The sequence below is a fragment of the Macrotis lagotis genome, chromosome 6, assembly GCF_037893015.1.
Source record: "Macrotis lagotis isolate mMagLag1 chromosome 6, bilby.v1.9.chrom.fasta, whole genome shotgun sequence".
Taxonomy (NCBI): domain Eukaryota; kingdom Metazoa; phylum Chordata; class Mammalia; order Peramelemorphia; family Peramelidae; genus Macrotis; species Macrotis lagotis.
In genome coordinates this window covers 88,252,989-88,276,658 of record NC_133663.1, presented here as the reverse complement: position 1 = coordinate 88,276,658, position 23,670 = coordinate 88,252,989, and the positions used below count along the sequence as shown (strand labels likewise).

General features: G+C 37.9%; 1 protein-coding gene across 4 annotated transcripts in view; it reads left to right on the top strand.

Annotated features, from left to right (window-relative positions):
- Nucleotides 1-1,298: 1,298 nt before the first annotated feature.
- The window catches only part of BMPR2 (bone morphogenetic protein receptor type 2), a 209,241-nt gene continuing 186,869 nt past the window's right edge, over nucleotides 1,299-23,670 (top strand). For all 4 annotated transcript variants that reach the window (XR_012469441.1, XR_012469442.1, XM_074191627.1 and 1 more), the window contains exon 1: nucleotides 1,299-1,660. Coding sequence is in view for 2 of the 4 variants with exons in the window: in XM_074191627.1 (XP_074047728.1) it covers nucleotides 1,585-1,660 (76 nt within the window). In the remaining 2 variants the exon portion in view is untranslated. The remainder of the gene's footprint in view (nucleotides 1,661-23,670) is intronic.

Here is a 23,670-nt window from a genome sequence, read left to right as displayed (position 1 = left end):
GGTCTTCTTGATTAAAAAATTAAGTTGAGACAGTCACATTTGGAAAATGACAGAGGGAGACGGGGGGGCGATCTCTGGAGTGAGGGGTCTGCGGTTCAAGTACCCCCCATCTGCCGCTTAGCGCTTGGTCAGCATCCTCCTTGGGACGCTTTAAACACCAGTTGGGAAGACCAGGTGTGTCTAATGGCTACCAGGAAGGGCTTGGAAGATGGGAGGAATACTTGGGAGTCGGCGGGGGGGATAAGGCGGGACAAAACGCCCTCGGCTCTGTTCCGTTGAGGTTGTTCGCTCCGGTTCAGACCGGTGCAGGATCGGCGCGGGGAGACCCCGGGCTCGGCCGTCCTGCCCTCTGCGTCCCTGTGTCTCTCTTGCATTTTTTTTTTGCCACCTGGGACTACAACTCCCAGAGAGGCTCGGCAACCAATGAGCTAAGAGGGCCCGCCCCGAGTGGGCGCCTACGAACCAATGGCCGAGCGGCGGGGCGGAGATTTTCCGGGGGGTTCACTCCCGGCTGCTAGAAGCCCCCCCCTCCCCGGGGACACGCGCGGACGCAGGCGCGCTGAGGCCGAACGTGCGCCCCTCCCGGGGAGAGGGTGTGTGCTCGCGTGCGCGCCGCCCCCGCCCCAGTGCCCCGCCCCGGCCTAGCGGCCGCGGAAAGGGGGCGGGGCGAGGTGGGGCCGGCGGGGCGCGCAGGCGCAGTGTCCTGGGCCGCCGCCGCCAGCCGGGCTCCGACCGCAGGCTGGAGACAGACGGGGCCGGGAAGAGACGCAGACTGAGGAGGAGGCGGCGGCGGCGGGGGCGGGGCGACGCCCGGTGGCTGCCAGCGGCTGCGGCGGCTCCCCCCTTTGTGTCTGCTCCGCTCGGGGTGCGGCGTGGCTGGGCGCCCCCTCCCCCACGAGCGCGGCGGGGCGCCGGCTTCCCTGCCCGGAGGAGGCGACGACATGGCCCCCGGAGCCGCGGCCCCGCGCCCCCGCGCCTAGACGGACGCGGCCCCGGCCCGGCTCGGCCCGCCCTGCGCCCTCGGCCCATGGGACTCGCTCCGGAGGCCGGGCGGGTCATGGGGGAGGCCCCTTCGCGCAGCCCGTCCGCCCGCAGGTCCGAGTGATCCGAGGCCAGACTCGCCCGAGGCCCCGCGCCCCCCGAGCAGCAGCAGGAGCCGCGCGCGATGCGGCCCGGAGCCCGGGCAGCGCCCCTTCCCCGGGCGGCCCGCTCGTAGCGGCGCAGCCCCGCTCCCTCGCCCCGGCGCCCCGGCGATGTGTCCCCCCACACCGGGCTCTGCCTCCGCCATTGTGAAAGTCGCCGGGAAGCCGTCCGGACCGAGAATGCACCCCGCTGGGGGGGCCGCCAGGGCCGGCCCGGGCCGCGGGGCCGCGCCATGAAGGCCGCCTCCCGCGGGGCCGCCCCAGCTCTGCCCGCGGGGCTCCGAAGCGCCTGCCGCCGGGCCTTGCGCACCGCCTTGTGAGCGCCGCCAGGAGCGGCCCCGACCGAAGCCGGAGGGAAAGCGAGCGGGCCAGGCCGCGCTGCCGCCGGGGCTTCTCCCTCCGCGTCCTCCCGGGCCCCCGGGGGCTCCCGGCTGGCCCCGGCATGACCGCGCCGCCGCCCAGCCTGGGCCCGCCGCTGCTGCTGGCCTGGACCGCGCTGCTGCTCGGCTCTGCGGCGGGTGAGTAGGTGCGGGGCGGGGCGCGGGGCAGCTCGGGGCCGGGGCCGGGGCCGGCGGACGGCCACCGCGTCCCTTTGCCATTGAGCCCGCCGCGAGTGAATCACTTTCACACGTTTGTGTTATTTCGACATTTCGCCCGGTAGTTTTTTTTTTCCTCCCCTCCTCTAGGAAAAAAGCCTAGTGGGTGTGGTATCATGACATTTTTAGCCGTGAGGTAATGCGAGAATTAAAAATAATGTTTTAATCACCAGTGAACTGTGTGTGCTATTATGAGATCTTTGGGAATAGAGCTTTCAGTTCTCAAAGACGCACATTTCGGTCCTAGGGTTGGCATTTTTAATGCACGAAGGTTAATTTTGCAATTGGGAGCATTTTGGGAGGGTGTTGTCGGCTCCACATTACGCTTCTTTTCGACGATTATTCCTCAAGTCCTAAAATACTGTTCATCGCCGATCTTTTTTGGACCGTGTACTAGGTGAAGGATTAATTCTCTGAAGCTGGTAAGCTGGTCCACCCATCTGTGTGTGTGTATATATTTAGGGATTCTTACTGTTGGGCAGACATTTTTTGACATCTCTTCACTTTCCAGTCATTGAGATAACTTTAAAGAGTATGAGACTCGTGAGACTCGAAGTGTTACTATAGTTTATGGGTAGAATAACCATCCCTTCTTTTTAGGCATTTTATTACTCCAGTTTGTGGAAATCTTTCAGCCCCTTATCCATTGCTTGGAAGACAAAATAGAAAGCTGTCTTATGTAATCACTAGTGCTCATCTTCAGCATCTGAGCATGCTTCTAATATTGTTTGAGTTTGAGAATAGCCATCAAGATGACTCATTTAAAAACAAGGAAAATTTGGCAGTTTCCATATATATTTATATACATAAAGATGTATATATCCAGATTTCCCTCTCATCACACTCAATTTGCATCAGCGTACAACATGGAAACAATGTAAAGACCGACAAATTCATTTTTATGGGGGAGTGCAGGGAGGGAAGTAAGATGTGGGAAAAATTGTAAAACTCAAAATAAATAAAATCTTTAATTAAAAAAAGACATATATCCATATGTAAAGATAAATAGATATCTATATATATTTAGTAACATGTTTGAGCTTCTTGATAAGCACAAAGGTTTCTTTCTTGTTTTCTATTTTTTTTTTAAAGAAAGGCCTGCTTTGAGAAAGATTGCTGGGTGACAGCACACATCAGTATGATTTTTAAGCCTCAGATATTTTGCTCTTGCCCTTTACTTTTTAGATAAATGTTTATAATATCAAAAATAATTTGAAAATGTCAGTTGAAAAATGTTTTAAAACTCAATGATCAGCATAAAATTAATTATTCTGGTTCCTTATTTATCTCTTTTAGGGAATAAATTTCTTCATAAGTATGTTAGATAGTGAAACATTCTTCATATGTTACCTTTTACACGTGCAAACTGCATATATTAAATGCAAAAATTGTAAAAGTAAATTGCAGGGATTTTCCAAGAAGGTACAGTGGGAAACAGGCATCAGACATCTCCCAGTGAAGGCTTTCAACATTTTGTGTCCAATATTTTTTTGTTCCTTGAGCCACATTGGAATGTGAAATTATTAAAATTGAATAATAAATAATATTTGTATAGCATTTTACTTTTTGCAAAGTGCTTTACATAGATTACCTCACTTACATGCTATTTCCATTGATCTCCCTAATAATCCTGGCAGATAGGCTCTATTTTTAATGCCCCTTTTGTACAGATGAGGAACCTGAGGCTTGGAAAGGTTACCAAGCACACAACTAGTAAGTAACTAGTACTAGTAAGGTAAGCTTTGAATGCAGGTCTCTCCACTTCAAATCTGGGGGTCTTAGCTGCCTTCGTGATACAATCTCCATAGAATGGAGCAAAACCATAGTCTGAAACATTATTTAGTAATAAAAACAATACTTAGAATTGTGGCCAAAAAGGAATTTGGGACTTTTTGTTATTGTTTGAATCGCAGCTTGGGTAGATATTGTGGATTATAAAGTGGATTTGAGTGGTTTGATTCTTTTAAGCCCCCCAAAACCCACCCCTGGAAAAAAGATTTTAAGCTATGTCTCTTGAACTCAGATTGTGTTTCCTAATCTTTTCACCTTTAGAACTCAGAATATTTCATGTATTTCCAGCACACACACACACACACACACACACACACACACACATATTCCTTTCCGTGACAGGATTTACAGAAAATGCGTAAGATAAACTACTATGAATTCAGCAACACTTTTAAGTGAATTTGTATCTTATTAAGAAGATACATTTGAAAAACAAAACTACTCATATTGTGAAAGGTAATCTACCTAAAAGTTTATATCTGAATTCATAGGCCCCTCATAAAAACTCCAGAGACCTTTTTGACTTACAGGTTGAGGAATTACTTCTCTAGTTATGTTTTGAGTCAGGTAAAGAAATTTCTGAGGGATGCATATAATAGAATTTCTTTTTTCTTTTTTTTAGGGTTTTTTTTTGCGAGGCAGATGGGGTTAAGTGGTTTGCCCAAGGCCACACAGCTAGTTTATTATTAAGTGTCTGATGCTGGATTTGAACCCGGGTACTCTTGACTCCAGGTTTGGTGCTTTATCCACTGCGCCACCTAGCCGCCCCCACATATAATAGAATTAAGAACTGTTGCTAATTGCTGATATGCACTGCCAGCTTTGGAAAGGCACTTGACAAGGGTAGAGGTGCTCCCATAGGACCTTTGCCCAAAACTGTCTGCTGGGTCGAACTTGTACAAATGTTCCTTTGGTGAAATGATGAGTTGCTGCTGTTCCTCATAGGCTTAGAGATAGATCATAGAAAGGTCAGCTATGCCAGGCTTCTCATTTTGAAGATAAGGAAGCTAAGGTAGAAAGTGGGATCTAAACCTAAGTCCCTTACTTCAGATCCACAACTCACACCACTGCCTCCACATTGCTGCCACCTTCTCTTCCTCCTCCTTGAAAAGTGTCTTTTCAGATAAGCAGTACACTCTCACCAAGTCCTTCCTCAGTGGGAGCTATTTCTATTTATTTGACATTTAACTTCTACCTATCTTGATATAGTCAATGTGTACTTCAAGTTAAGAACACCACCTACTTACCAAAAAAATTGGAATCGTCTTATAAGGAGCTTTTTCTTAACTTTCTTTTCTCCCAGCTCAAATCTCTCTCCTGACCTTGCCACAAAACAGCTTGCTCCTTCTTCCCTTCTTTCAGCTTCCCTTTGTATTTTTTTTTCCATTAGAGAGTAGCTCATGGAGGGGGTAGAAACTATCTCTCCATATATATTTCTGTCCTCAGTATATAATTAAGCACTTAAAAATCTCTCTCTACCTCCCTACCTCCTTTCCTCCTCTCATTTTCTTTCACTTCCTACTTCCCTCTCTCTTTCTCTTTTCCTCCATCCCTCTTTTTTCTCCAAACCTCTCTACCTCCCTCTTTCTCCTCTTCTCTTTCTGTCCTCTCTTTTCTTCTCCTTTTCCCTTTAGATGTGTATATATGTGTATACACACACACACACACACACATATTCTTTGCCCTTGATCCCACTCCCTATAGCTTTCCCCTTGCTCTTCAGCATTCATTCCTTTCATATCTTAGTATGATTCTCATCAGTTCCTCCTCAACTATCTAGCTATGGTTAGGTTTCCAGTGGGGGTTGTGGGGGGGGGGGAGAGGAAGAGCCTTCCTCATAGGCCCTTCCATCTAGTCACCACCCACATCTCTTCCTTTTGATCCTCAGCTTAATTTATTCAGGGCCTCTACCTACCATTCCTTCTCCTTTGAAATCTAACTTCCATCTTTACCTCTTTGCTGAAATTACTTTCTTCAAGGTTGTGGATGTTTCCCACATCATCCAAACAAATAACTGCCTTTCAGTTCTCATTCTTGTTCTCTATCATGTATTCTTTTGTGATGCTTTTTTATATGTAGGCTTCAAGGACATCACACTTTGTTTTCATCCCTTTTGCTGTTTTCTTATCTTTTCCTAATTTCCTAAATTGTGTTTTGACCCTTAGACTTTATTCTTGGTATTGTCATTCCCCTTAAGTAGTTTCAAGGGGAGACAGATTCCTAAGTCTTTTATTTCTCACCCTGACCTCCCTTTAAACCCTATTTCCATACCTCCAGCTGCCTAACTGCATTCTCATTAGTGCCTCAAGCTCAATATATTTCATATCAATTTTATTTTAATTTTTCTTATAAATACTCATTCAGACAGTTATTGAGTTGTACCACCATTCTCTCTCTCACATTTCCTTCTTCCCTCACTTTTGAATATAATCAGTGGTCAAGTACTGTCAATTCTACTTCCATGATAGCACTTTCATCCATCTTTCTCTTCCAATTGCTACCACTCTAGGGTAGCTGGCATTTCTACCTATTTAGACTATAACCTCCTGCTTCTATCTTCTTCCTCTCTAATTTTATCCCTTTATTATAATAATCTCTCCTTTCTTTTGACTCTTACCTCAGGATAACTAGTCCTTGTCTCTTTCTTGTTCTCTGGTTTTGTATCACCAAATCTTGGACATTTTGAACTGAATGGCCTTTTGGCATTATATTTGAATATAAAAGTACAAGCCCATGCCTTTTTTCTTTAGTTTCCCATTTCTAATGAGGCATCACTATGCTTGTGGCTGTTTGGTTTGCAAACTTGGTACCATCCTGGGTTCCTCATTCCTCACTCTTTCCACATATCCTATGCTACTTTACATCTCTGGCATATTTATTTTTCTCTGCTGCTAGCACAACTGTCTTAGTTTATTAGCCTCCTAATTAATTTCTCTGCCTTAATTAAGTCTGACCCCTCTCCATTCCCCCCACACCAGCAAATTACCTTCTGTTTATTTTGTTTGTACTCTTGTATCTATCCTGTATGCCTTGTTTAGAATGTATGCTTGCTCCTGGGCAGGCCCTGTTTTGTTGGGTTCTTTGTATCCAGGCTGGCTCACATTGATGCTTAATAAATGCTTATTGATTGAGTGCCTTAATCTTCTATGTACATAGATCTGATCAACCCAGAAATTTCCAAGGAGTCAGGTTAAAACTTTTACTTGGCATTCAAGGCCATCCACAATGGACTGTTGCACTTTTCCAGTTTTTTCTCATCCTATTTCCCCATATACCTTCTCCACTGGTAAATGGAACTATTTCCTTTTCCCTTAAATGTTTTCTCATCTCCTTTTCATCGTTCCTTCTGTTTCTTCCTTCATCTTTTCCACCTGTTTAATTTCTCTCCATCCTTTCAAACCCAGTTCTACATGCATTTGATAAAGTTATGCTCTAGGTGAGGTCTAAGGGAGAATGGGGGAACAGGGAAGGCCTCACAGAGGAGTGACCTTTATCATGATTTGTTTTTTTTTAGTTATTTGTATATGTGAGTTATCCCTTTAATTAGACTTCTAAATTCTGTTAGGGTAAGGATCTTGTCTTAACTTCCCTAGCACCTAATATAGTGTAGCCACTTAAAATATTTGTTGAATTAAATGAAAAATTATGAAACAAACTAGAATTTATTATTTGCATTATCCAAGATTCCTTATTTTAATAAAAGAATTCAGAAGTTTCTGTTGAAAGCTAGATTCAATAGTTCATTTAAAACATTTAGTTTGTTAGACTTTTGTTTTATACACCAAGTTTTGGGAACACATTTAAATCAAGATGTGACTTTAGAGTATTCTAGAACAGGATCTTAGGGATATAAATCTAGAAGGGAATCTCAGAGATCATCTAGTTCAAGGAATCTTAACTTTTTTTCTGTGTCATATATCCTTTCGATAAGCTGTAAATCCTCTGGACCACTTCTCGGAATGTTTGTAAACGCATAAAATATATGCAGGGAATTACAAAGGAAACCTGTATTGAAATCCACTTACCAAAAAAACCAAGGTCACAGAGCCCATGTTAAGGAAAAACCCTATTTTATTTAATCCCAGTAAGCACTCTCTCCCAGTTGAATAATTGGAAGTTTGTAACTGAAACTCTTGATCAATTTTCTTTAGTCTTAGGAAAATTCATGGTTTGGCACTATCAGTTTGGGTAGGTACATCAAATCAGAGACATGTCGGACAGTGATCAAAACCCCTGGACCTGGCACTGAACCAAGAAAAGAAATGTTAATTGTATTTATATTTGAAGGTGCTACAGACTTTGTCTTAAAGCCTCAGTGTGTTTGTGCGTGTGCGTGTGTGTGTGCGTCTATATGTGTTTGTGTAAGAGAAAGTGGAGAGTTCCTAAGGGGAAGGGTGAAGTGTGGGAAGAATTTGTCTTTTTCTTTTACCTAAGACAAGTTATAAACCATAATGAAGCTAATACTATTTAACATGAGTAAATATTGACTTTTATTTTGTAAATTCTGATGTGTACAGTGAAAACTTATGGTACTTAATTGTGCCACTTATTAGTAATAAATCATATACTGCTTTGCGCCTTGTTTTGCTTGTGTCTTGTCATCTAGTGTTATAAATAACTCATAGAATCTAGATACCATATCATATTTGTCTTTTGTTTCTTCTCTGCTTATGGTCATAGTAGGAAGGAAAGAACCAAGCATTTATTGTGCTAAGCACTTTACCAGGATCTCCTTATAATGGCCTTGGGAATTTTGTAATATTATTCTTCTTCCCATTTTACAGTTGAGGAAACTGAGGTAGATGGCGGCTAAGTGAATTGCCCAGGTCATTTAGCTTTTATCTGAGGTTGGATGTTAACTCAGGTCGAACTGACTCCGGACTTAAGTGCTTTATCTACTTGAACAGGAGTGAGAAAGAGAGATATGGGAATGGGGGTTTTTGATCACTGGTATTTTAGACTCTATTTTTAATCCAGATTATATAGTAAAAGTTACTTATATTTCTTTTCCCATGATCTCTTCTGTAATGTGAGCAAATTGTATGTGTTTGGAAAAAATGAATGGTTCTGGTTTTGCCTCAAAAATATCTATGCAAACTTGGGGAAATAATTTAACTTTTTGGATCTATTTCTTTATCAATAAAATGAAGATTGGATTAGATCTGTGTTCATCAAATGGTCTTCAGTTCCCCTGTGTTTGCCACAATATGGAATAGATTAGGTAGAATTAAAATTTTTCATTAGTATATAAAGTAGTTATCTAGAAACATGGTTCTAAGCATAACAAAACAAAACAGACAGGTGTACTGTATTTTGGGGAGAGAGTAGTCATACATATAGATGATGTATAAATTATGGATTTTAGACTTATATTTTAAAATCACCACTGTAATGTACAGGAATTCGTGGGTAGTCTTAATAGTCTAAGCTTAATGTATGCCTGTAATTGCCTTCTTGCAGTAAATGTTGGACAAAGCATAGTAGTAGATCTGTTTTTTTACCAAATTTTTGTTGTTCATGGATCTGTGATTTCTGTAGGGAGCTTGTTGTGAAGAAACTGTCATGCAGATAGGTAACTGAGCTGCCATTTAAAGCCTTAGAGGGTCAATTAGGACATTGAGAGAGTAAGGTTGATTTGTGGCAGAGGTGGAACTTGAAGCTAGGTCTTCCTGACTGGAATTTGGTTCTCTTTTTATTACACCATGTCTCTTTTATTGGAGCTAAATGATAGGTAATGAGGAGAGGGAAATCCTACTGCTTCATTGTCCCTCCCCTCCAATAAAAAAAAAGTTTTGGAAAGATTCAAAAGAGAAATGAAATATCTGTCATTGAATGTACTGCCACTTCTTTTATATATTTAATTTTTTCCAATTAAATGCAAAGGTAGTTTCCAACATTTATCCTTTTGCATTCCACATTCTCTCTTCCTTTCCCACCCAACAAATACAAATATGATATAGGTTGTACAAGTACAATCAAACCATTTCTTTTTAGAAAACCCATTTCCTGCTCACTCTATTTCTAAAGTGAGAAATAGCTACTGTGCTTCAAATTTCGGAAGATACATGTGGTTTTTCACTATTTTTTTCCCTAGGCAATCTTTAACAGAAGGATAACCTTGTCTCTACATTTCCTCCTATACTTCTCTGCCCAAATCAGTACTCTCTCTTTTCCACTAATCACTCCCCTAAGCACATCACTTCCTAATTCCTCTCCTTTAATACTCCTCCAGATAACCCTTCCAAACTAATGCTATCTAGACATTGTTGATGTGAAACTCCCAAACACGTGACTGAATGCTTTGGTCAGATATTCCAGTGATATGTTTCCACAGACTTAAGATACTCCTTTATCCTTTTGGGGCTCCAACTACTTTCACCTACTGTAGTAATAATTCCATAATAATAATAATAATAATAATTCTGTAGGAAGTAAGAAAAGCACCTTAAAGGTTTTTTAAACCTCTACCTGATTAGTCAGTGCATTTCATATGGATGAGTTACTCTTGGTGAAGAGACTAACTATCCCCAAACTTATGAATGGGAAATGTTAATAGAAGAAATTTGTGGAAAAAGCCATTAAACTTAACTGGTGTTTCCCTTAATATTTGCTATTCATTCACCTTTATGTGTTTTTTAAAATTATTATTGTGATTGCCAAGAATGAGTTTTGTAAGGTTCCTAGACTGAGTAGTATTGCTATCTTGTTTTAGTATGAAAAGAACAGCTCTGATTAAAAAAATAAAACTTTTTAAAGTTATAAATAGACAGAGGCAGCATATATAATGGGATGAGCCTTAGGTCTGGAGTCAGGGCTTTTGTGTTTTCTTGAGTTAGGACTTTGCTTCTTGAGCGACTACAAAAGTCATTTCACCTCTCCTGGGCCTTAGGTTGGTAATTTTAAATTGAAGTAATTACATCATTCCATTCAGATCTGAGCATGTCAACTTCCTATTGGGTAAATTTCAGTGACTGCAGTCTCCATAAGATGCTGCTTGTCATTCAGAGCTTTTCATAACCTGGCTCCCTCCTGTCTTTGCAGTCTTCTCTTACAGCTTTCTTTCTCCCACATACTTTGCAATCCAGTGATAGTGGCCCCTTTGCTTTTTCTTGCACATTCCATCTTCAAACTCGAGGCATGTTTACTGGTTGTTCTGCATACGTGGAATGCTCTTTCTTGTCTTTGCCTCCTGACCTCTTTGGCCTTCAAGTTTCAACTTAAAATCCCATCTTTATAGGAAAACTTTTCCTGATTTTTCTTAATGCTACTACCTTTTCATTACCTCCACTTTATTCTGTAAATACCTTGTTTGAACATAGTTCTTTTCATGTTGTCTACTCTATTAGGTTGTGATCTCCTTGTGAGTAATTGTTTTTTGCCTTTCTTTCAAACTGGCACATAGTAGTTGCATAATAAATATTTGTTAACTAAATGACTTCTGAGGGTACTTTCAGTTCTAAATCTTCAATTCAGTATGGCAGTGATACATACAGAAATAAACACTTTTGAAAGTTTATTAAGGTGTTAATTTCCTATTAGGTTGATTTTTCATTTCATTAATCTTATTTAAATAGAGGTATTTTAAACTTTGCCTTTTGGTGCAATATTGAACCTGTTGATATATATATATATATATAAGAACTTTATATTTAAAAGTGTAAATTAATTCACTTAAAAAATTAATTTTCATCTCAAAAGTTCTTGTCAGTATTAATATTCAATTCAAACAAAAATAAAATAAGAGAATAACTTCAATTGCCTATTAATTTTACTATATGATTAGAACTAGTGGTTTATAAATGTCCTATAAAGTTAAGACATTTTTCAATTAAATTTTAATTTGTTTTACAGCAGCATTCTCTGCCTTCTTTCTATACCTCCCAATTGGGAGAAAGCATGAAAAAAAAATGAAGTCTGTTACAAATAAGTCAAGTCAAGTAGAACAAATTATTACTTCATTGACCATATGACCTCTATTGGGAGGTGGATAGCTTGTTTCATTTTGAGTCACCATGGACTTGTTGTTGGTTATTGTGTTGATTAACATTCCTAAATCTTTCAAAATGGTTTGTAACATTGTTGCCATTATGTATAAATTGTTCTGCTCAAATTATTTTGCTTTAGTTCATACAAGTCTTCCTAGGTTTTTTTGAAATCATCTTCTTCCATTATTTTTTAGATCTCAATAGTATTTTATCACAATTAAATAACATTACTTGTTCATTCATTCCAAAGTGGTTGGGTACTCTCAATTCACAGTTCTTTGCTGCCACAGAAAAGATTGTTGTTGTTGTTTTTGTTGTTGTTTTTTGACCATATGAGCTTAAAGGACCCATATTGTTTTAAGTATAGCAAAATTTCATTAGTTTAGACTAGGAATTGTGGATTAGGGATAGGTCAATGAATAAAAAAAACCCCAATTATGGGATACTTTCCAAGAAATTCAGTTTTATTACTTGCAAATATATTTTTTAATTTGAAGTAGTCTTACAGAGTGATAGCAGAGTTTGTTTAAAGGATATGTTTAATAAATAATTTTATGTAGTAAGCATAAAAGATTTATTAACTAAAAGGTACTTCTAATGACTTAAAATTTTAGTGGTAGAAGGGAAAATAGAAATCACTTGAAAAGAGTTTTCTTAAGTGAAGCATTTTTTCTATAATTTTGCAGTCAGTTTTACTTAGAAACCCATCTAAAAATAGTTCAGAAGTTTTACTGTATTTTCATTAATTCAGATGATTATCTCTCCCTTTTTATTAGTTTTTTTTTAATGTATTGGAAAGGAATGGGAAATTTATTAAATTTTAAAGTAAAATCTTGATATCTAAATTTTCCAGTTCTAAAAAACTAACAATAACAGGTTACTTTTTACTCTTAGTATATTCAATATTGAAAGAAAAGATTCTGATTCAGAGATTTTTGTTAGCAGACATTCCTTCTAGTGGAGAAAAGCTGACTACTTCATTGTTATCGCATACAGACTATCCAATTTACTATTTTATTGTTTTAGTTATTGTTGGGGTGAGTTTTTTGGTGCACTTATAGGTATGGTTTGACTTTTGTTATGTATAAAATGTGTAATCCATGTCCCAAATTTTATTTCTTTAACTTGCCTTTTCTTTCCATACTTCTATTAATAATTGATTGAGTTAGGCAATCTTGGATTTTTTTTCTTCCAGGAAAATCTCTAATTACTTTTTGTTTATTTATTGTCTTTAGATTCTTTTTGTTTTGTTTTGTTTTTAGATTTTTTTCAAGGCAATGGGGTTAAGTGACTTGCCCAAAGCCACACGGCTAGGTAATTAGTAAGTGTCTGAGGCTGGATTTGAACTCAGGTACTCCTGACTCCAAGGCCAGTGCTCTATCCACTGCGCCACCTAGCCGCCCCCTTGTCTTTAGAGTCTTACTAAAATTTTATCTTCAGGAGGCAAGTGTTGGAGGCTTACATGAGCCTCTAGGACTTTGATGTTCCATTTTGTTTGTCATCAAGGATCAGATGCCTGTCCTCAGAGCAGAGATGTTTTACAGCTTTTATCTGTGGAAAATAAGTTGAAAGCATACAGTTAAAAGATATTAATAATAGAGGTTCAGATTACTAGGTACCAATTAATATTAGAGGATTTAAAAGAGTGAGATTGGGGAATACATCAATGAGAATTTACTAAGCCTGAATTGGACCTGGGAGGACAGATAGAATTGAGACTGGGTAGCATGGACATGAAGCAAAAACCTAAATGTTGCCTTTAGTCCATGGTCAGTGGGCCAGTGAAGATTTTAATGTGGGGGAATAATGAGAGAATGTTAGAATAGAGGTAGGTAAAACCTCAGTTTTGCCAGATTTTGAATAGTAGACAAAAGTGTTTAGACCAGGGCCATGGCATATGCCAAAGAATATTTTAAGATGATGATCTTAAAATAGTGTACAGAAATGGATTAGAGAGAAAAAATGACTGAAGCAAGAAGACTTTAATTAGGACTATAAACTGGAGAGGTCACAGGTTTGAGGGTCATGTACCAAAAAAGAATTTTAAGGAGGAAACATAGGGTGATGTGACAGGATATGAAGGAAGGAGCTAAAATCTAAAAGTGTCTACCAGGAAAATTTCGACTATATAAATTAGAAAATAATTTCTTAACCTCAAGAAAGCTAAGGGTCCTTCTTAGCCAAATAAGAATAGATTAGGAACTTAATGAGACTTTGTACTGAGAATAGGAAGGAATTAGCGTTGTTTGAGGTGGTTTAAAACTGGGAGACACCATTTCTGAAAGTGTGAAATTTCAGGAAAAGGCCAGGGTCTATCAAAAATAGTTTCAGGAAACATGTGGTACAATTTCCTCAGTTTAATTTTTTTCCTCATATAAAACAACAAATAAAGAAAACTATATATAAAATTGTAAAATAGTAAGCCTTTTCTTTTTTTTTTGATTTTATTTATTTAAGGCAATTGGGTTAAGTGACTTGCCCAAGATCACACAGCTAGGCAATTATTAAGTGTGTGAGGCTGGATGTGAACTCAGGTCCTCCTGACTCCAGGGTCAGTGCACCTCCTAAGCCCTTTCTTTAAAAAATTTAATAACTTTGATATGTAACTTTTCAAAACTTTTATCCTTGTTTGAGTTTTCCTTTGACTGTCTGACCGTCCTGTGTTTGCTTTTTTCTTTTCCTTTCTTTTTTTTAAAAGCAATCTGATCCCTAGCCCCTCTCTTTCTCTCATACTTACTCCCTTATTAAAAAGAAAAGGAACAAATATGCATAGTTATGCCAAACATTCCCTTTGCTGACTGTAACTAAAAATATATGTCTCAGTCCCCACCTTGAATCTCTTACCTTTCTATCAGAAGAGTGGGTCTGAGAAAGCATCATCACTCCTCTTCTATTTTTGATTGGTCTTTGCATTGATTAGAATTAACTTCTTATTTGATTTTCTTCTGGTGTTATTTTGTTATATAAATGATTTTTGTTTCCTTCTAGTTACTTTACATCTACTCCTATAATTTTTTTCAGATTTTGTGAACCTGTGCAGAAGTATTCCATTGCATTCAAATATACTTGAGCTTTCAAAATTTCTTAATAAAAGCTGTAAAAGGTGAATCATTTTTGTTTTATGTGTTCAAAATAAATTGCCAAATTTAATTGTTAAAAACGCTTCTTATATCATTAGGTGGGCCCCAAAGACCCAGTAGAATGTTATTTTGCCTACATTTGGACCTTAGAAATTCTGGGTAAGAAGTTATTTTCTTCATACCTGTTTTTTTTTTTAGTTTAGTTTTTTTTTGCAATGCAATGGGGTTAAGTGGCTTGCCCAAGGCCACACAGCTAGGTAATTATTAAGTGTCTGAGGCTGGATTTGAATTCAGGTACTCCTGACTCCAGTGCTCTCTATCCACTGCGTCACCTAGCCTCCCCTCTTCATACCAGTTTTAAGTCATTCACACATTAAAAATAAAACTTAAAGAAACTTCCATGGAGCCACACCATCTCATTTTACACTTTGCAAATATGTATGTATACAAACATCTATAAACACAAAATCTGGTATGAGTGTGTAGATGTTCATTGAAGAGATATGAAATAACTATGTAGAGGCAAAACATATCAGACTTATCAAGATTATTATATGCTATGACCATGTTGTTTTTATATCAGGTTGGTTCAAATAAAACCATCATAACAGACCATATTAAAAACAAAACAATGAGAATCATATGATTATATCAATATTGACAAAATATAACTGTCAAAATGCTAAAAAGCATAGGAATAAATGTACTTTTCCTTAATATGATTAAAACTATCTAAAACCAAAAATTAGTATGTAAGGAAGGTAACTTAGAGACCACTCCAATAAGCTTAAGGATAAAATAATGACATCTTTTTTTCACCAGTATTATATAATGGTAGAAATGCTAATAATAGCAAAAAGAAAAGAAAAAGAAATTAAGGAAACAAGCCCAGGCAAAGAGGAAATGGCATTATTTTATGCAAATATGACGCTTATTTAGAATTCTAGAGAATAAGATAAATAACAACTTTAACAAACTAGAAGAATAGAAAATAAACTCAAGCATTTCATTAGCCTTTTTTTTATTCCCAACAAAATCCAGCAGAAAGAAATTTCATTCAGAATAACTACAGAATATTTAAAGATTCAAGAGATTACCTATTTGAAAGTACACATGGGGGGGGTGGAGCCAAGATGGCAGTGTGAAGGCAGTATTTCCTGGGACCTCTTCCCCCCCCAAATTGAAAAGCCAACAAATTATGTCTCTAGTCAAAATCTAGAGGGGTAGAACCCACAGAAAGACTGAGTGATACATTTTCCCAGTCCTAGATAACTTAGAAGTTCTGTGGGAAAGATGTGTTTTATCAGGACTGGGAGTTGGAAAAAGCCCTGGTCACAGCACAGCCCTAGAACAGCTTGAAGGGGCAGGGAGAGAATTTTGCTACACCAGAATGAGTGTGGAGTGAGGGAGCATTGGTCGAATCTACAGCGAGAATCTGAAGAAACCAGCCTGCATCCCCAGAGCACAGCCCACAAATGGTCAGGGGGGGTTAGGGAAGACAGCAGAAATTTCTCTGCTCTCCCTTGGGGTAGGACTCTGCTGATTGCCCACACTCAGATCCAGGTTGCAGTTTGGGCTTCCAAAATAAGATAGCTAAGCAGGATTCCTCCTTATAGCTCCAGGGCAGAGGGAAGTCCAAACACACACACAGGCAAGAGAGCATAAGACCTTGGAGGAATAAAGGTCCTAGTGGGGTGACCCAACCCCCCCCCCCCACCTCAAGCTTTGGAAGTGCTGTAAATTAGTCTTGGGCTGAGGAAATGAGTAAACAACAGAAAAAGAAGAATCTGACCATAGAGAAATACTTTAGTCCCATGGAAGATCAAAACACATACTCAGATGATGACAAAATCGAAGCTTCTGTATCCAGAACCTCTAAGAAAAATAGAAAATGGGCTCAGACTATGGATGAGCTCCAAAAAAGACTTTGAAAAGCAATTAAGGGTGGGGGGGCGGCTAGGTGGCATAGTGAATAAAGCACCAGCCCTGGAGTCAGGAGTACCTGGGTTCAAATCCAGTCTCAGACACTTAATAACTTACCTAGCTGTGTGGCCTTGGGCAAGCCACTTAACCCCATTTGCCTTGCAAAAACCTAAAAAAAAAAAATGAATGAAAAGCAAGGGAGGTGGGGGAAAATTTGGGAGGAGAAATGAGAGCAATGCACAAAAATCATGAAAACCAAATCAACAGCTTGGTGAAAGGAATACAAAAAAATACTGAAGAAAATAATATGTTAAAAACCAGTTTAGGCCTAATGGAAAAAGCAAACCAAAAGGCAAATGAGGAGAATGCCATAAAAAGCCGAATTGGCCAGCTGAAAAAGGAGATAAAAAAGCTCTCTGAAGAAAATAATTCCTTCAAATGTAGAATGGAACTAAAGGAAGCTGATGACTTTGCAAGGAATCAGGAAGAAATAAAACTTCCAAAAAAAAAAGCCAGAAATTAGAAGAAAATGTGAAATATCTCACTGGAGAAACAACTGACCTCAAAAACTGATCCAGAAGAAATAATTTAAAAAATATTGGGCTATCTGAAAGCCACGAACAGGAAAAGAGCCCAGACTTCATTTTTTAAAGAACTAATACAGCAAAATTACCCTGAGATCCTAGAAGCAGAGGGTAAAATAGAAATTGAGGGAATTCACCAGTCACCTCCTGAAAGAGATCCCAAAAGAAAAACTGCCAGGAATATTATAGCCAAATACCCAAACTCCCAAATCAAAGAGAAAATTCTAAAAGCAGCCAGAAACAAACAATTCTACTATCAAGGCTCCATAGTCAGGTTGCACAGGATCTGGCAGTATCTACATTTAGGGCTCATAGGGATTGGAATATGATATTCTGGAAGGCAAAAGATTTTGGTTACAACCGAGAATCAACTACCCAGCAAAACTGAACATCCTCTTTCAGGGAAAAGATGGACTTTCAGTGAAACTAGGGACTTTCAAAATTTCCTATTGAAACAGCCAGAGCTGAACAGAAAGTTTGATCTCTAAGTACAGGACTCTGGTGAACCAAAGAGGGGGTGAATGAGGACTAACTATGAGGAACTTAATGATATTGAACTGTTCATTTTCCTGCATGAGAAGAAAATATTGATAACTCATGCACTTTCTCATTTATAAGAGCTGTTAGGAGTGTATATATATATATATATACATATATATATATATATATACAGGACACAGGAAGGAGCGAAATATAATGGTATAATATAGTAAAAAGATGGAGTCCATGGGTGATAAAGGAAAGTACTGGGAGAAAGGGAAAGAAGATGAAGAAGCTAAGAAATTTCACATAAGAGTCAAGAAGAAGCTTTTTTCAATGGTGTGGAAAAAGAGGGCAAGAGGGAATGAGTGAGCCTTCATTCTCATCAGAAATGACCCAGAGAGGAAGTAACACACACACACACACACACACACACACACACACACACACACACACACTTAATAATAGGGTAAGGAAATCCATCTTACCTTAGAGAAAAATGAAAAGAAAGGGATGGGATAAGGGGGAATGGGGGGAGGGAAGGAGGGAATAGGTGATATAAGAGTGAGAAGATTGAGGGAGAGGGTACTCAGATACAACACACTTTTGGACAGGACCAGGATGTAAGGAGAGAGAGAATAGAATTAATGAGAGTGGGGAGGAATAGAGTGGAGGTACAACTAGTAATAGCAACTGTGGGAAAAATATTGAAGCATCTTCTCTGGTGGACTTATGATAAAGAAAGCAAATCTGAACACAGACTGAAGTACAATTTTTTTTCTCTCTCACTATTCTTGAAGTTTCTCATCTTCTGGAGGGGGATTATGTTTACTTTTGTAACAAAATCATTGTAATAATAAATTTTTAAAAAGAATGATAAAAATAAATAAAATAAAATATATAGAGAATTATCAAATTTATAAAAAAAAAGCCATTTCCCAATTGACAAATGGTCAAAAGATATGCAAAGGCAATTTACAGATGAGGAAATCAAAGTTAACCATAATCCTATGAAGAATTCTCCAAATCATTACCAATTAGAGAAATACAAATTAAAGCATCTTTGAGGCACTACCTTTCACCTCTCATATTGGCCAATATATCCAGAAAGGACAATGAACAATGTTGGAAGGGCTGTGGGAAAATCTGGGACACTAATGCATTGTTGGTAGAACTGTGAACTGATCCAACCTATCTAGAGAGCAATTTGGAATTATGCCAAAAGGGCAATAAAAATGTGCATACTACTACTGGGTCTATACTCTGAAGAGATCATGAAAAAGGCTAAAAACATCAGTGTACAAAAATATTCATAGCAGCTTTATTTGTGGTAGCAAAGAATTGGAAATGGAGTGAATGTCCATCAGTTGGGGAATGGCTGAACAAATTGTAGTATACGTAAGTTATGAAATAATTGTTCTATTAGAAACCAGGAGGGATGGGATTTCAGAGAAGCCTGGAAAGACTTGAATGAAATGATTCTGAGATGAGCAGAACCAGAAGAACATTGTATACCCTAACAGCAACATGGGGGTGATGATCAACCTTAATGGACTTGTTCATTCCATCAGTGCAATGATCAGGGATAATTTTAGGGTATCTGCAATGGAGAATACTATCTGTATCCAGAGAAAGTACTATGGAGTTAAAACAAAGACCAAAGACTGCTACCTTTAATTAAAAAAAAAATTGTCTTATGTACTATGTAATTAATTTTGCTATCTCTAATATTTTATTTTTTCCTCAAGGATATGATTTTTCCCTTAACACATTCAATTTTGATCAATGTATAATGTGGAAACAATGTAAAGATTGTCAGACTGCCTTCTGTGGGGGGAGGGAAGGGACTATAGGGGAAAAATTGTAAAACTCAAAACCTTACAAAAAGTGATAAGTAGAAACTACTATTTGTATATAATTGGAAAACAAAATATTTAAAAACAAACCAAAAATGTTTTATTTCCTTTTTTTTTTAATATTTTTTATTTTAGGTTTTTGCAAGGCACATGGCTTGCCCAAGGCCACACAGCTAGGTAATTATTAAGTGTTTGAGACAGGATTTGAACCCAGGCACTCCTGACTCCAGGGCTGGTGCTTTATCCACTGCGCCACCTAGCTGCCCCGTTTTATTTCTTTCAAAACAAAACAAAAAAAGAAAGTACGTATAGAAACTATATTTCTGCCACTGCAAAACATTCTTTTACAGAGATAAAGATGAGCCTGAAGAATTGGAGAGACTTTAATTAGTTGAGGTTGATCCAGGCCAAAAAATTAAAATGACAATTAGTTAATTTGCTTATCAGTGCCATGCCAAACTACTACCAAAGGATTACATTTTAGAACTAGAGAAGATAACATATTCATTTGAAGCAATAAAGAATCTCAGAGGAAATAGCTCTGAAAAAAAGTGCAAGAAAAGGGTCCTAGCTATATTCCATCTCAAACTGTACTATAAAGCTGTCATTATCAAAACAATTTGCTACTGGTTAAAGAGTAGGGAAGTCAATTAGAACAGATTAAGAATGCAGTTATAGAGACATATAAAGAGAATAGCATACTGTTTGATAAAACCCAAGCTGCCAATATTATGTAAAGGAATTAATTGATAAAAATTGGTAGGAAAATTGAAAAGTAGTCTGGTACAGACTTGGTCTAGACCTAACTATATCTCACATTATATATATATCCCACTAAGTTCCAAGTGGATATATGACTTGAAAAAAAAATCAAGTCATAGACAGATTAAAACGGGTAAGGAAGGAAATACTATTGCAAATGTGTATGGAGAGAATTTCATGACCAAACAAGATAGGATCACAGAAAATAAAATGGACAATTTTGATTGTTTAAATTGAAAATTTTTTTTTCCACAAGCAAAATTAGTGAAGTTAAAGAAGGAAAGGAAATAGTTATTGCAAAAAAAAAACATCTTAAGAGCTAGCCTAAGAGTTAAAGAGATAGTTCTCAAGGGGAAAAAAATTAAAGCAATTAAAAATACTGAAGAAAATGCTTAAAATCATTAATAGAGAAATATAAATTAAAGATACTGTGAGATTCCCCTAAACGCCTTTAAGATTGACAAGAATGAGAGGAAAATGGTAGGCCTGTTTGATTTTGTTCAACTATTTTGGAAACAATTTGGAATTATATCAATTCTTAGCACAGTGAATGGTATATAAATAGAAGCTTAATAAGTGCTTGTTGACTTGACTGTACTCCACATATGCAACCAAAACACAGTTGTTTGATATCTACCAAGAGTCATTTCTATATCGCATTTGAAATAGATTTAGAGCTTAAAGGGATGGCAGAGGTAACGGAGTTCATCTTCCTCATTGTACAGATGAATAAACAGATTGTAGAAGTTGAGGTTGATTAGATCCATGTATACTATGGGAACATGTAAAAACTTAACAGACTGCTTTCTGTGGGGAATGGGGGCAGGGAAGCAAGAATAGGGAAAAAATTGTAAAACTCGAAATAAATAAATAACTTTAAAAAAAAGTTGATGCTGAATTGCCTAAAGTCAAATGCAAGTAACATTTGATTTTTTTTTAAGTGATTCTATCAGCTATTTGGTAAATAACTACTGTGTGTCAGGCTCACTGTTAGATGCTTGAGATACAATTAAAAACAATGAAATAATTCCTCTCTTTGAGGTTTTGTGTTTGTCTGGGAAATATAATGATTAATAACTAATAATGATGACTGACATTTATAGTAATTTTAAAGTTTACAAAATGATACATTATCTTGTTTATTCTTATGACAATTCAGTGAAGTACTACAGTTAGTACTAATCTCATTTTACAGATGAAAAAAGTGAAGCACAGAAGAGTTGTATCTTGTCCATTGGCATATATAGCTAGTAAGATGGGATTTGATCCCAAGGCTTCCTTAGACCAGAAATCCAATACTGACCACTATGCTACATACTTCTCTAAGTGTATGAGTCTCCTATTTAAATCTTGGGGGAAAATTGTCTACTCCTTAAAATGTGTTTATGTGAGGCAGGTAGGTGCAGTGAATTTTCTGTTCTCTGAGATGATGATGATAACATATTTGACTAGCATATACTTCTCTTGAGTTCTCAGCAATCCTTTTTATTAGGTATATATGTAGCAAGAATTATACTAATACAAATGAGGAAATAGGTTCAGGTCAAAGGATTTGCCCATGATCACATAGCTAAGTGTTGTTGGTTATAATGACCTTTTACTCTGGTGTTTCCAGATCATCATGCAGCTTATTGGAGAAGAGTTAGGAGTATCTTTGAAATATAAGCCTGAGTTTCCAGTATTAAATTTATATATTCCTATTAAGGGTAAGCAGAAATTGAGAGGAGGGAACAGACTGGAAAAATAGAATACTGAGGGTAGGTTTTTCTTTGGGTTAGAACTCTACATTTTTATTATTTATCTTCTGTAGTTTATTCTCCTAAGACTTTGCTTGGCATATATTATTCTTTGGGATTAAAATTTAGAAGTTTCCATTGGATCAATAAGTTCCTTGAGAGCTCCTTTTATCTACTATCCTGAAGATTTACCCTAGCCCCAGAATCCTCACTTAGACAGTTTACTTTCTCCTTCCTAGGTTTCTGCCTCTAGTGGCTTCTCTCAAAATCTTCATTGAAGGAAGACATGCAGGAAGGACCTGCCAAGTTTAATTCCTTTCCAGGCTGCCTATAGGATACTCCCCCTTTCAAATGTGTTGTTTTTCTGCCATTAGAATGTAAGCTACTTGAGGATTTGGCTATCCTTTCATTCTCCTTAGATTGTAGTCCCAGCTCTTAGCATAATGTGGAACTTAGTGGTCACAGAGAGTCCTACAAAACTAAAATGACTGAACAATAACAAATAATGTATATATTAAACACTTAATAAATTCTAGGGGACTGATTTACAGAATAGATCATTTCATTCTTTGACCTGTAATTGGTTTCCGGAGAGCCTGACACAGCAGATACAATCTGAAATCTTGGTTTTATAGAAGTGTCAGATTTTAAAATCAAAATGTAGACATTTCTAGTTTTGAATTGTTATGAAAGAAAATTTTGACTATTAAACATTTTTAGTTCAGAACTTCAAATTAAGAGATAAAATATCCATGTCCTCTAAGATTAAAAAAATTTTGAGCATATTTAAATATATTTTTAAAAATGAATGCCCTTACTTAGGATCATGTTTTCATTATTTTAGGTTGATTCAGATACTACAAAAAAAATTCTTTAAAAAATTGTTTTTTGATAGGAACTAGTTCTGGTCTGTATGAATTGCTAAAGTATTCCCATGGTAACTATAGCATAGTTTGTTGGGTTTTGTCTGGTACCTAAATCCAGTCATAGCTTAATATTATGTGCTTCCAAGGCTTATAAAAAGGTAGTGGAATAAATATAATATTAGATTCCATTTCGCCAAGTTGACATATCAAAATGTTATGCTAATAGTTGGCATTGCACAAAAGTTGTTTGCTTAATATGTGTTGTAGAAAAAGTCAACTCCAGTGTTTTTACAAAAATCTATCAGATATCTTAGTTGTATAAGCATTGTGCTCAAGAGAGCTGCTGACTGACACTTTCTCTTGCTTACTCAGAAAATACTCTTCAGTTTTGAATTTACATTTCATAGTGATTGTGCAACAAAAGATTGAGGAAATTGCACAGTGAAGATACAGTCAGAAAATATACCCTTGGAGAAGATATCTTCTCAAAGCTACTAAGAATTCCATCTTTAAATTTGGTTAGTGGTAAACAAAGGACACTTTTGAATTGATCAATAGAAATATTTAACTACTTTTGTTTTGACTCCTATAAACTTAGATAATATATTCAATTGGAGAAGGTCTAAGGATTCTTTATCTAGAAGCCATAATACTATTCATTCCTAGAACACTACTGAGATAGATAGCTTGTCATTAGTGGATGGAGAGTTGATCTTAAGAAGCTCAGTTAGGAAGATTTGAATTCCCTTCCTATCTCTGATACAATCAGATTTTGTGATTCTGAACAAACCACACAATCTTCTAGTACCACAGGCAACTTGTAAGGTTGTAAGAAGAGTAGGTACAGATCTGCATTGGCAGGGGGCTCC